Below are 12,827 nucleotides of genomic sequence, written 5' to 3'. Positions count from 1 at the left end.
TCATTGCACCAAGCCCACCACAAACATTATTTTCCACCTCCCCAATCTCTAAGCTCCCTAAGGGCAGCAACACAAGAACACAGTAAGGCCTCAAAAAATGAGTGTGTGAAAGAAAGAAAATTAAAAATAAATAAAGAATGATTGGCAAGACCTCAAGGGCACAGATGTTGTTTGGGGCTTTATTTTTTTTTAATTTTATTTATTTATTTTAGAGAGAGAGAGTGAGAGAGCACAAGAGGGAAGAGGGTCAGAGGGAGAAGCCGACTCCCCGCTGAGTAGGGAGCCCGATGCGGGACTCGATCCCGGGACTGCAGGATCATGACCTGAGCCGAAGGCAGTCGCCCAACCAACTGAGCCACCCAGGCACCCTGGGGCTTTATTTTTTAAAACTCTCCCTGAAATTGGCTGGCCACAAGGTAAGCATGAGCAAGTTAACCTTTCGCGGGTTTAGACAGTCGGCAGGAACAAGAGCGAGGCCAAGCGGTGCCCAGCCAGCAGGGGGCGCCTGAGCTCGCTCCAGCCCCTCCCTGACTCCGCCCCGCCCCCGGCGCCCTATGCCCCGTCCTCGCGCCTCACCGCGCATGTCTCCCGCCTCCACTTCCGCTTTGGGTGAGCTGAGAGCTGGCCGTTTCCGGCGGCGCCGCGTGGAGCTCTTCGGCTTGGAGGCCGTCGCCATGGCGGTCTTTGCTGGCCCGGCCAAGCCGTTCCTGTCGCTGAATCCGCAGGAAGAGGCCAAATTTCAGAAGGAGGTGGCGCAGGCTCGCCGACGCGCAACCCAGGTGAGCAGCCACCGCGGGTCGGACTGAGAGAGGAGGGGGCAGACGGGTCCGCGTGCTGTTCCCTCGCCCTCCTCACACCTGTGCTATTTCCAGCGTCTCCCAGGGTGGGCCGCAGACCTCACAAGCTTGAAGGCCAGGGTCTTCCCGAGACTGAGAGGGTTATGCTGATTGGGAGATGGGGTTTGGCCGTGTAGGCCTTAGGGTCCTCCTATGGAAATACGGGGGAGGTAACCGGGTGATGCAAGAGGAGGGCCCGCTGTTGGGAATGGACTCTTACACCGCAAATCATCCTCAGGTTAGAGCTGCCATTCCTCCGCTTTGCCCCCGAATTTGGGAGGTTTGTTCTCCTGGTTGGTGATTTTGGAGTTCTTAAAAGGCAAGGTTTGCCGAGTTCCATTTACTGACTAGGGCCTCTGTCATCAATTTATATTTGCCTTGTTCTTTAGCATAAAATACATGTTTGTAAAAGTTAAAAGTGCTTGTTATGGAAGGTAAGGGTATGATGAGTGGGGTGCTGAAAGGTTGGTTGGTGGGCATTGTGAAGGACAGTGTCTTGAAATTGTTCGGTTAGGTGGGTGTGAGTCAACGGTGATCTGCAAGCAAAGTTGAAGGGTACTTTTATGTGGAGTTGGGCCGGAAGATTTAAAACGATGTGTTCAGAGATTTACCTGCCTGTCCACTGATTCAGCGTGTAGTTATTGAGCGTTTACAGGGTGCCGGGTGCTGCAGTACAGGCTAAGACAATCCACCACTTGACCGTTGTCCTCCTGGGAGGTCAGAGGTTAAACAGCTAATTTCTCAGTTACTATTCTGTAAATGGAAATACAGGGCAGGTTTTTGATCTTTTGTCTTGGACTGAGAGATAAGGGTTTTGCAGGTTTTGTTGCAGTGTGATTCTTTTTTTTCCTTTAATTAAAATTTGCGTTTACCTGGTCTGTATGTCTTCAGCGACAGGAGAAAGAAAAACTGACTCCTGGAGTAATCTATGTGGGCCACTTACCTCCAGCACTTTACGAAACCCAGATCCGGGCATATTTCTCCCAGTTTGGCACTGTTACAAGATTCAGACTGTCTAGAAGTAAAAGGGTAAGATTAGATTGCTTTGTTCCTTACAAGTATGTAAGTTTTGATAGTTTACAGAGTGTGTTCATATATTATTGTTTGTCACAGTTCGTTTTAGAAAGGGGGGTGGGTAAAATTTAGAACCTGAAACTGAAAAGAGCAAAGTCAGTGTTACTGTAAATGTTAGTTTTACTATTAAAATTGCCCCAAATCCTCAAATTAAATTGATAATCCTGATAAGTGATTCATACTTATTCTGTGGCTACTAAGCCAGGTAGGTATACATGAACTTCTGTTTGAGGAGCAAGTATGAACATCTTGTATCAGCCTCTGTCACAGGCATCCCTATAATAGCAGAGGTTTGTATAGTGAGTAGTTAAGAATAAGGGCATTAAAGCCAGGCCACCTAGGTTTGAGCCCTAGCTGTATGGGTCTCTAGTTGTGTGACCTTGGACAATTTACGTAATTTCCCTATGTTTCAGTTTTCTAGTCTGTAAAATACGAATAAAATACCATCCACTTCCTAGGAGAATATAATCAAAGATTAAACAATGTAACAAATGTAGAGTTCTTAGAACAATACCTGATACAGTAAACCCTTTATAAATGTTATATTGTACCTACCTCCTCATAAAGAAAAAGTTTGTATGGTTGGTTTGTTTGTTTTTTAAGATTTTTATTTATTTATTCATGAGAGACAGAGAGGCAGAGGGAGAAGCAGGCTCCTAAGGAGCAGGGAGCCCGATGCGGGACTCGATCCCAGGACCCTGGGATCATGACCTGAGCCAAAGGCAGACGCTCAACCATCTGAGCCACCCAGGCGCCCTGGTTTGTTTCTGAAATAGAGGAGTGGCCACTTTATTTTCTTGCCTGCACACATCCACTTTTGGTTGTAACGGTAGACCTCTCACTGTTGGAATCTGTTTTTCTTGATACAATTTTTCCACATTTTATCAAAGTTAAATTTTATATTTGATTTGGTATGTGGGGATAGGGTATGCATCCATCATATGCTAGTTGTCATAAAATCAGATATTAAGTTATGTTGTCAAAGCAACATGTTAGCATTAAAGAGGATTTTAAATTAAAAATGCCCTGGTATCTCTTCCATCCTAACCAAAATAACATTTTGTCTGTATTCCTCCCCTTGTTTTTTCATCTGTCTATTTATAATGGTTGCTAATTATGTGGGTGAGATATTATTAAACATCCTAAAGTCTGCTAGAGTATTTAGTGGCTATTTGGTAATCCGCCATTCACTTTTATCAGATATCAACTTGATCTCATTATTTGTTTCAGATCTTTGTTCTTTAAGAAATAAATTATAGGTAGACTTGAGGTCCCTTTTGTACCCTTCCCAATCATCTTCATTTCCTCCCCATGTCCAGGAAATTACTATTCATGAATCCAGTGCTTTTCATTACTCTGTGTTTTTAAATTTTTACTACGTGTTCATGTATGAATGAATATACATTGTATATTTAAGTCTATATTTTATCATTCTTTAACTCCGTTTTTTCATTAACAATCTGTTTAGAACTTAATCTGTGAAATTCTAGTGCATTCATTGTCACTATGTTCCTTTGCTTGAATATATTAATAAGTTTATCCATCTTATTGAACATTAGGGTTTTGGTTTTGTGTTTTTGCTTTTACAATTTTTCTCTGTTCCTAGCAACCGCTAGGAGCATTCTTTGTGTGAGTGTAGGCATATTTTTCTAGAATAGTATTTTTCAGACTTTGGACCCACTATAAGAAATAAGTTTTACAGTACAAGCCTGCACACGCACACACACATACGCACGTACGTAAACATAATTGAAATAAGTCATATGAGGCAATACTTAACCTTCCTATTCAGTTTTTTTTTTAATGCTTTTCTGACCCCCTAAATTGATTTTGTTGTCTTCTTAAGGGTCACATTCTCAGTTTGAAAATTACTGCTTTACAGAATATCATCAGAGTCACTGAGTATAGAATGCTCATGGTTTTTGTATTTACCTTAATCTGTGACATTTAGTATCATTATGTGTGTGTTGGCCATTAGAACTCCATCTTCTATGAATTGCCTGTTCATATGTTTTGCCCTTATTGTTGTCTTTTCTGAGAACTTTTTCCTGCTTTTTCTGAGATATTACTATGTAAATGTTTTCCCAGATTGCAATATAGTCATTGTTTTCCTCAGTTTTATATTTAGAAAATGTTCAAGCCTACAGGCAGGTAGAAATAATAGTGTGATGAACATCCCTGCCCGTCACCTGGATTTACTTGTTATTAATATCCTGACACATTAGCTTCATCTCTCTACTTGTCCTCTAGAACATACACTTTTTTGTTTTGCTGAGCCTTTTGAAGAAAGTTAGTCATAATACTTTAACACTTAAATATTTCATCATAAATTTAAGAATAGGACATTTTACTACATAACCACAATATAATAGTCTATAATGTACTGTTCATCTGCATACATCCCCAGTAGTCCCAAAATGTCTTTAGTTATTTTTTCCCTACCCATTCTGGAATCTAGTCGAGGTTCATGCACTGTATTTGGTTCTGGCTCTTCAGCATATCTAGAACAATCTTCTTGCCATTTTTGCTTAATTGTTTTGCTTTTTTTTTTTGTTAAAGATTTTATTTATTTATTTGACAGAGAGACACAGCCAGAGAGGGAACACAAGCGGGGGAGTGGGAGAAGGAGAAGCAGGCTTCCCGCAGAGCAGGGGGCCCGATGCGGGGCTCGATCCCAGGACCCTGGGATCATGACCTGAGCCGAAGGCAGACGCTCAACCGACTGAGCCACCCAGGCACCCCATGTTTTGCTTTTCTTGACATTAGCTTTTTTGAAGAGTTCAGGTCAGTTGTCTTATAGAAAGCTTGCTCCTTAAGGAGATGCACTAAAATTTAGCATTTCCAGCATTGTTGTTGCATAATAAAGGTGCCGTTTCCCCCCCACTCACCCCAATTTTGACTGTTTGCTCAGTATTTCCATCCAACATTCTGGGATTACTAGGTAAGATAGATAAAAGTGTTTGGCTTCCTTTTTTTTCTTTTTCCTTTTTTTTTTTTTTACTCTCTATACCCAACGTGGGGCTCAGACTCACAATTCCTGAGATCAAGAGTCACATGCTCTATCAACTGAGCCAGCAGGCGGTCCTGGCTTTTTTAGTTTCGGTTTTTTGTTTCTTTGTTTTAGTCACTTGATGTGTATTTTCAAATCCCTTTTCAGAAGGCTTATGTCAGTTGATAATGTGGTACAGTAAGTTGAATATCGGAGCATGTCTCTTCCACTCCACCGTCTTTCCCCTCCCTATTAAGAGATAGGATTATAAAGAATTTTTGGACATAACAAATTTTTACCAGAATTCTCTTGTGGCAGATAACTAAATAAAGGGCATGTCCAAGTTTCTAGTTAGTGTCATTGCCGGTGCTAGAAATGAGCCTCCTGGTCATTGAGTGGTTTCCTCTTTCCATAATTGTATCACCAGTTTTGATCCATATCCAAAGATATGCTTAATGCATAATTGTGAAATATTCCTATTGTTACTAATAATTAGAACTGTAAGGGCAGAAAGATTTGTTTTTTTCTACCCTCCTAGGTTCTCTGGCTGGGACCCTGTAAATTTATGTCCTGCTTTTAGGCAAATGGTGGGGGGTGAAGGGCTTTTTTTTGTTATCTACTACTTCCCAGTTGCTTTCAGCTCAACATAATCCTTATGCCAACACAGCATATTTGGGGATGGCATATTCTGCCACCCTACAGGAACATTTGCATCCTTGACAGACTTTGTGTGGAGTGCTTATGAATTATTTCTTCATAGCAACCCTGTGAGAGTGGTTATTTTGTCCCCATTTAATAGAATGAAAAACTGAGGTATAATGTTACTTACCTGTCACAGCTAGGATCCAAACCTGGGCATTTTCTACACTAAAACCCATGCTCTTGTTACTAAGACAGGTGAGAAAATTCACTTTATATTGTGGTGCTGAGGGCAGGAACCTGGGACGTGCATTTCATAAGATGTTGGCAGCATCCCTTTACCATCAGTTAGGAAGATGATCAGTCATTAGTAAACATGAAAATGAACACACTATTTTATTGATTAGCTTGGCAATAGTGAGGAGTTAGTTTCTTCCCAGTTCTTATGTATAAAGTGAGAGTTAGATTTATCTGCATTCTTTGCAAAACATCACCCTATCCGCTGGGCATTGTTAATACATGAATAAAGTGACTATCAATGAAATTGGTAATGAGTAAAGGACTGTGGGCCTTACCAGATTTCCTTCATGTGGTAAATTCCAGCTGCAGTAGTAATGTATTTGTCAGGTAATAAAAATTCTAGGAATACCTCAAAATCAGTGGCATGTTCCGACTATTTTGGATCTTTTCTTTCTAATATATTTCATTTTCACGTAATCTCTACACCCAGTGTGGAGCTCAAACTCACAATCCTGAGATCAAGAGTTGCACGCTCTACTGACAGCCAGGCACCCCGGATCTTCTCTCTTCCCGTAAGAGTCCCTGCACTGTGCATTGAAGTTAGAATTAAGGGTGTTGTAATGTTACTTGGGCTAATTTACATTATTTAAATTAATGGCATTTTAGGACTTTCATGACCAGTTAGAATTTAATCATTCTACTTTTTCTTGTCGGGTTTTCCGTTACAGACTGGTAATAGTAAAGGCTATGCCTTTGTGGAGTTTGCATCTGAAGATGTTGCCAAGATAGTTGCTGATACAATGAACAACTACCTTTTTGGTGAAAGACTCTTAAAGTGTAAGTGCTTTTCTCTTACCGGTGGGATTGCGTGGTGCATGCCTGCTGCTGGTGGGTGGCTGTGCTGTGAAATACAAAGTGCTTAGCTACTTGGAGTCCTACTTCATCTCTGGGATGATTCTCTTAAGTATTTAAGTGCAAGGATATGAGTGCATTTTCTAGGCCGATTCCGGCTGGAATTTTAAAATCTTCCAGAGTGAGAGCTGTTTTTATGCTAAGAATTGAGACAAGTTACTACATTGGAAGAGCAGCTGACCCATCCCTAATGGGCTACAGAAGGCTTCCCTGAGGAAGTATCATTTAAGTTGAAACCTGAAGATTAGGTAGGAGTGAGCCAGGGGAAAGGAATTACCATCCCTGGCTTGATGGGACAGCAAGTGCAAACCGAGAGGTGACTAACAGTGCTTACGTGCCTGTGAAGGAATGTCAGGAGAACAGCAAGAGATGAGAGGAGGTCAGGTTACTGAAAGCCTTAAAAATCTGGGAGTTTAGAATATATCCTGAGGGCAGTGGGAAGCCACAAATAGATTCTAGATAGGATAACATTAAAGGCAGGAAATCCTGTTTGAGAGTCCATCTAAATGACATTGGCTGCAACTCTTTCACGGGAGAAACCGTAAGGAGTAGAGGGGAGACAACACCAGATCAGTTCATCCTGCAGAAAGTGGAGCTGCCCACTTTGCGTTCCCAGAGCATCCCTGTCTGGAGCTCTGTGCCTCCGGAGGCAGAGTTAACTTTGGCTTTTCTGTGCTGATGGTAGAGTGTGGACCATACCAAGTGCTCAAGCCACACACATCTGTTCATGTAGCTGATGAGCTGCCCAAGTAGCCTGCCTCTCTCTCTCTCTCTCTCTCTCTCTCTCTCTCTCTCTCTCTCTCAGTTCCTGTTGCCATGAGAGAGAATCCCAGTGGCCTCATGAGGTCACGGGTTCATTTCACACATAGAAAGCATGGTTCTTTCCAAGAGGAAATGGGCCAAATATAAAATGTGTCAGGGGACCACATGGGTAGGATCAGTGCTGTGCTGTGCCTGACTTTGAAAGATCACAGAAAAAGTTCTGAACTCTGATAACGAGTTCAAATAGAAGATTAGCCACATTGTCTTTTTTTATTTTTTTGAATGGAAGTAGTGTATATCGGAGGTGAGCCCAGGAAAATACTGGTAGGGAGTAGAGAAGTGAGAGAAGGAAGTCATTGAGGGTGTGTTAGCAAGCACATTACTTCTCAGGCAGCTGGGCTCCATCCTGCTGGGTAACACGGGAAGACAGAATTATTCCGACTGACAGGCAGGGGAACTAGGGTATTTATCTATCAACTCCCTATCCTTCATTGGTTGAGGGCTGATGCCAAGAGTTTTGGCTTGCCTTGCATATTGTTCCAGTGTTCTTCCAAACCTGAAAAGGGCCCTTAAGCAGAGAGCTGGAGATAAGCGGTAAGCTGGCTGAGTCCTGGAGAGAGACGCAGAGGAGATGAGGTGGAAAGTGATTTCCTTGTGCTACAGCAGGTCGCACAGCCTGAGATTCTGGTAGCTTCAGGAACCCCAAAGACTTGACGCCACCAAGACATTCCTTTATACGACTCATCTTGTTCACTTACATATTTCTAGCTCCTGGAACAGTTCTTAGCATTTAATCAATAGCTATTTAATAATTGTTGGCTGTATGCCTTTCCTTTAGGTTCCTACTTTATTGTTTTGTCTTCTCCATGTAAAATGGGAGACGTCATCTTGATTATGATGTGGGAATGACACTGGTGGAAACATTGAAATCTTCTCCCTCCCACTTGGTAGAAAACTTCTTTCTTTTAAATACAGGTCATTTTATACCACCCGAAAAAGTACACGAAGAACTTTTTAGAGAGTGGCATGTTCCATTTAAAAAGCCATCATACCCAGCAGTGAAACGGTATAATCAGAATCGGACCCTTCTTCAAAAGCTACAGATGGAGGAGCGATTTAAAAAGAAGGAAAAATTACTCAGGAAGAAATTAGCTAAAAAAGGAATTGATTATGATTTTCCTTCACTGGTAAATATGCCTTCACAAAATGTTTTTTGTATTTTTTCTTGGGGGTGGGCTTTATACCTCATTAGTTATAACGTGGGTTTTATACATAAAGTGTCCAGCCCAGTTTTATCATGTTTTTGAAACATTGCATTGTAGGTTCTTTTTTCCCCCTAAAGATTTTATTTATTTCTTTATTATTAAAGAGTGCACACAAGTTGTGGGGTGGGGGGGGAAGCAGACGCCCTGCTGAGCAGGGAGCCCGACATGGGGCTCAGTCTCAGGACCCCAAGATCATGACCTGAGCTGAAGGCAGACACTTAACCAACTGAGCTACCCAGGCGCCTCTGCATTGTAAGTCCTTTCTAAAATTTGTTAGAGCAGATCCTATTATCTCCATCATACAGAAGAGGAAACTCTTGAAAGGGATTAGCTCGGGGTGCCTGGGTGGCTCAGTTGGTTTTCCAGCACCTGGAAGACTGAGTTACCCTCCCTGGGCCCAGTTCCTGGTTGTTAATTTTTTGCTCAAATCCCAAACACACTCTTTCTCAGTAGGTGTTAAAAGAACAGGCCCTGGTACCTCTGGGAACCACAGGGGAGCTGGGACAGTGAGGCTAGAAAACAGGCATGTGAGAAATGCCTCTCCAGTAGCCCATTCACTGCTTTGTCGAAAGCGGCCCTGCTTCATGATCTAATCCTGAATTTGGCCAGATTGGGGCCTGCCTTTTCACAGTCTTCTAGTTCACATATCTGATTCAGCTTTCTGTGTGGCCAGCTCCAGGTTTTGGCCCCACTTCAACCTCTACAGCCTGTGGCCATTCCTTAGTTGGAGGCCCCTCTAATTGAAATGCTGTGTCATTTGGGGACGATTTACTGATAATATGTGTAAGGCTCTAATGGTAAGTTAAAAATGTAAATGTGTGAGACTACCAGTTTATTTCTTTGTTTATTTAAGATTTTACATAAAAAGGACAAAAGAAATGCTTCAAATACTGGGCTTCAGAAATCTGCAAATAGCCAGGTAAAATTTTATTTATTTGTATCTATTTGTCGTATCACATGCCAGGTAGTAGGGAAAGATAAATGGGGAAATATATTCGGGACTACTATTGCTGATAAATATGCAGACTGATGAAGTCCCTTAAAATTTATTGAAGGTCTTATCAAAGAAAAAGAAGAAGAAAAAGGCTTCACGTACTCCTACCACTCCTGAGAAGACTGTGGAGAGCCAGGTAAAATTGTCTTCAATATTCTGGAAATGAGGTATTCTAGAAATGATTGAAGGAGGAAGAGCAGGGGCACCTGGCTGGCTTAGTCGGTGGAGTGTGCGACTCTTAATCTCAGGATCATGAGTTTGAGCCCCATGTTGGTTATAGAGATTACTTTTAAAATAAATGAGTAAATAATTTTTTAAAAAGATTTTATTTATTTGAGAGAGAGAACACAAGTTGTGGGGAGGGGCAGAGGGAGAGGGAAAAGCAGACCCCCACACTGAGCAGGAAGCCCAATGTGGGGCTTGATCCCAGAATCCTGGGATCACGACCTGAGCCAAAGGCAGACGCTTAACTTAGCCACCCAGGTGCTCCAATAAAGATTTTTTAAAAAAGGAAAAGCAGTTCGTGCTGCTGTCACTTTACTAAAATTTCAAATTTCACCTTGTGATTGTTTTGGTAAATCCTTACTGGTGATTTAGCAGATACAGTGAGGTTAGCAAAAGTTATTGTGAGTTTATTGCATTGTTTACCTTTCAGTGACTAAGTCAGTAGGGAGAAATGAAGCCACTATCTTTATAAATGTAAGTCTAGTTTTCTACCTAATGGCCTATAATGGAGCCTATTATGTGCAGCTGCATCACCGAAAAGGGTAAGCAAGCCTAAAATAATACAGGGCAACTTATAAAAATACAGGGCAGGTGGTATGGGGGAGAGGAGAGGTAAACTCATTCCTGAAACCTTCCTATATTTCTGTACTACAATCTTTTATTTGTTAAATCCAGGGCCCCACACCAGTTTGCACGCCAACGTTTTTGGAGAAACGAAAATCTGAAGTGGCTAAAATGAACGTTGATGATCAAGATAACGAAATAGTTTTCAAACAACCCGTACCTGGTGTGAAAGAAGAAACACAAGAGACTCAAACACCTACACGTTCGAGGAAAAAAAGACGAAGAAAAAGCAATCAGTGATTCTGAAAAATGCGATTTTAGTGTGAGGGGTAATTCTTTGTATTTAACTAGATGCAGTGGAGTGCAACTGTTGACGAGATTCTCGGAGGACAAACTGTCAGTTCAAGTCAGTAGGGAAAGTGGTTGCAGCTGGCTGACCTGCCCTTGCTGAGACGCGTGGGTGCCTGGCCTGCAGGAGTCGGGCGAACGCTGCCTCTTTGGCCTGGTCTCTAGTTTTCTGTGCAGATTTCATAGCTGTCTTTAGTTACTCTGCCTGGATAGGAAAGTCACCATTTACTGCAGGTTTCATTGTTACCATCAAATAAAATAAAATCTTGCTTGACGACCTACATGGTTTGTTAGGTGTGCATCTTTAACCCATAAGGGCACTTCAGTCGTGTGCTTGAAACGAAGTTACATTACCTGAAGGGAGAGAAGTATATGTGATCACTTTCACCATGTTAAGTTAGGTTTTGGTGGGTTAGCAAGATTTAATAACCGTCATTTTGTGTCTGTATCATGGATGTGGAATTGTATTTCAAGAAATCAGTGACCAGCAAATAAACTTTTTCTGTAATTCATTCATATGCAGGTGGGACTTGGAGGTCTTTTTTTTTTGTTTTTATTTAAATTCCAGTGTATAACATACAGTGTTATATTAGTTTCAGGTGTACAATGCAGTAATTCAACACTTCCGTACAGCACCTGGTGCTTATCACAAGTGCCCTCCTTAATCCCCATCACTTAACTCCTCCCATCACCTCACTGCCTCCCCCTGGTAACCATTGGTTTGTTCTCTTGTTAAGAGTCTGTTTCTTGGTTTGCCTCTTTTTTCTTTCTTTGCTCATTTGTTTCTTAAATTACACACATGAGTGAAATCATGTAGGATTTGTCTTTGTCAGTCTCTTTGACATTTCGCTTAGCATAATACTCCATCCATGTTGCAGATGGCCGGATTTTGTTCTTTTTTATGGCTCAGTAATATTCCATTGTAAGGACTTTCGTGTCTTGAAGTAAAATAGGTTTTTTTGCTTCTCAGCTATTTTAAAATTTCTAATACCCTTGAAATGTGTTTTCGTTTAGCTAATCCAGATTTATTAAAAATGCCCATTGCCATGGAACATTTTTTCCTCCAGTATTTGTTAAATCTTTAATAATGAGGTACTAGACTACGTGTCCTGATATAAAATGTAAATGAGAATTTGTTTCAAGTGTAGTAAGAACAGAAAGTGCAGAAAGCAAATTTTACCTCTAGAATGGTACCTGATACAGAATATGTCCAGTATGGGGCCGCCTGGGTGGCTCAGTTGGTGAAGCATCTGCCTTCGGTTCAGGTCATGATCCCAGGATGCTGGGATCGAGTCCCATGTCGGGCTCTCTGCCCAGCAGGGAGCCTGCTTCTCCCTCTCCCTCTGCCTCTCTCCCTTGGGCGCTCTCTCTGGCAAATAAAAAAAATCTTTAAAAAAATATGCTCAGTGTGTGTTTGTTGAGTGAATAACAACTTTACCTTTTTGAACCATTTCTCCACTTTGGGTCTGGATGTCCCTCTAGTTTCCCCTTCTGGGAAAGCACCAGGGAAGTATGTCGTTGCGGCTTCACATTTCTCTCTCCAAAGGGCATATGCACTCAAACTCACATGTATACGTAGCAAGATGAGTTGAATATTTCCCTCTTCCCAGCCTGCTGCCCGTCCGCCCCATTTAGGCATGGTACCATTCATCACTTAATGTGTAAATTATGTTTTAAATGTGCCCGGGAGCTGGGCAGGGGGTGGGGATGAATCCATCTTTAGCATGTCATGGCTATGGGTATTTTTTGTAAGAAATAGAGCTGAAATTCTGTGGTTAAAAGAGTATCTTCCTGTGGATTAGGGTCTTCAAGAAAATTCATTAATGTGTGATTTTGATTGTGATTTTGATTTTCAGATTTTGTAGTAAAACCAGATGAATTGAGTGGGAAGTCTCTGCCAGTAAAATGCTAAAATTTTGTAGTGATAGGAGCAAATAAGGTAAAAAGAGGGTACAATTCAAAACTACAATAAGTATGAC

At 41.7% G+C, this 12,827-nt stretch overlaps 1 protein-coding gene across 1 annotated transcript; it reads left to right on the top strand.

Moving 5' to 3' along the window:
* Positions 1 to 619: 619 nt before the first annotated feature.
* On the top strand, positions 620 to 11,366 carry NIFK (nucleolar protein interacting with the FHA domain of MKI67). The gene is made up of 7 exons (XM_028101365.2): positions 620 to 779; positions 1,728 to 1,865; positions 6,507 to 6,615; positions 8,428 to 8,639; positions 9,571 to 9,636; positions 9,773 to 9,847; positions 10,612 to 11,366. Exons 1-7 carry the CDS (start codon positions 675 to 677, stop codon positions 10,798 to 10,800), a joined length of 894 nt encoding a protein of 297 aa, XP_027957166.1. The 5' UTR covers positions 620 to 674; the 3' UTR covers positions 10,801 to 11,366.
* The last annotated feature ends 1,461 nt before the right edge of the window (positions 11,367 to 12,827 follow it).

The sequence above is a fragment of the Eumetopias jubatus genome, unplaced genomic scaffold (assembly GCF_037043125.1).
Source record: "Eumetopias jubatus isolate StellerSeaLion01/CBP00866 unplaced genomic scaffold, mEumJub1_p1.0 scaffold_3, whole genome shotgun sequence".
NCBI lineage: Eukaryota > Metazoa > Chordata > Mammalia > Carnivora > Otariidae > Eumetopias > Eumetopias jubatus.
This window is presented reverse-complemented; position numbering and strand designations above follow the sequence as displayed.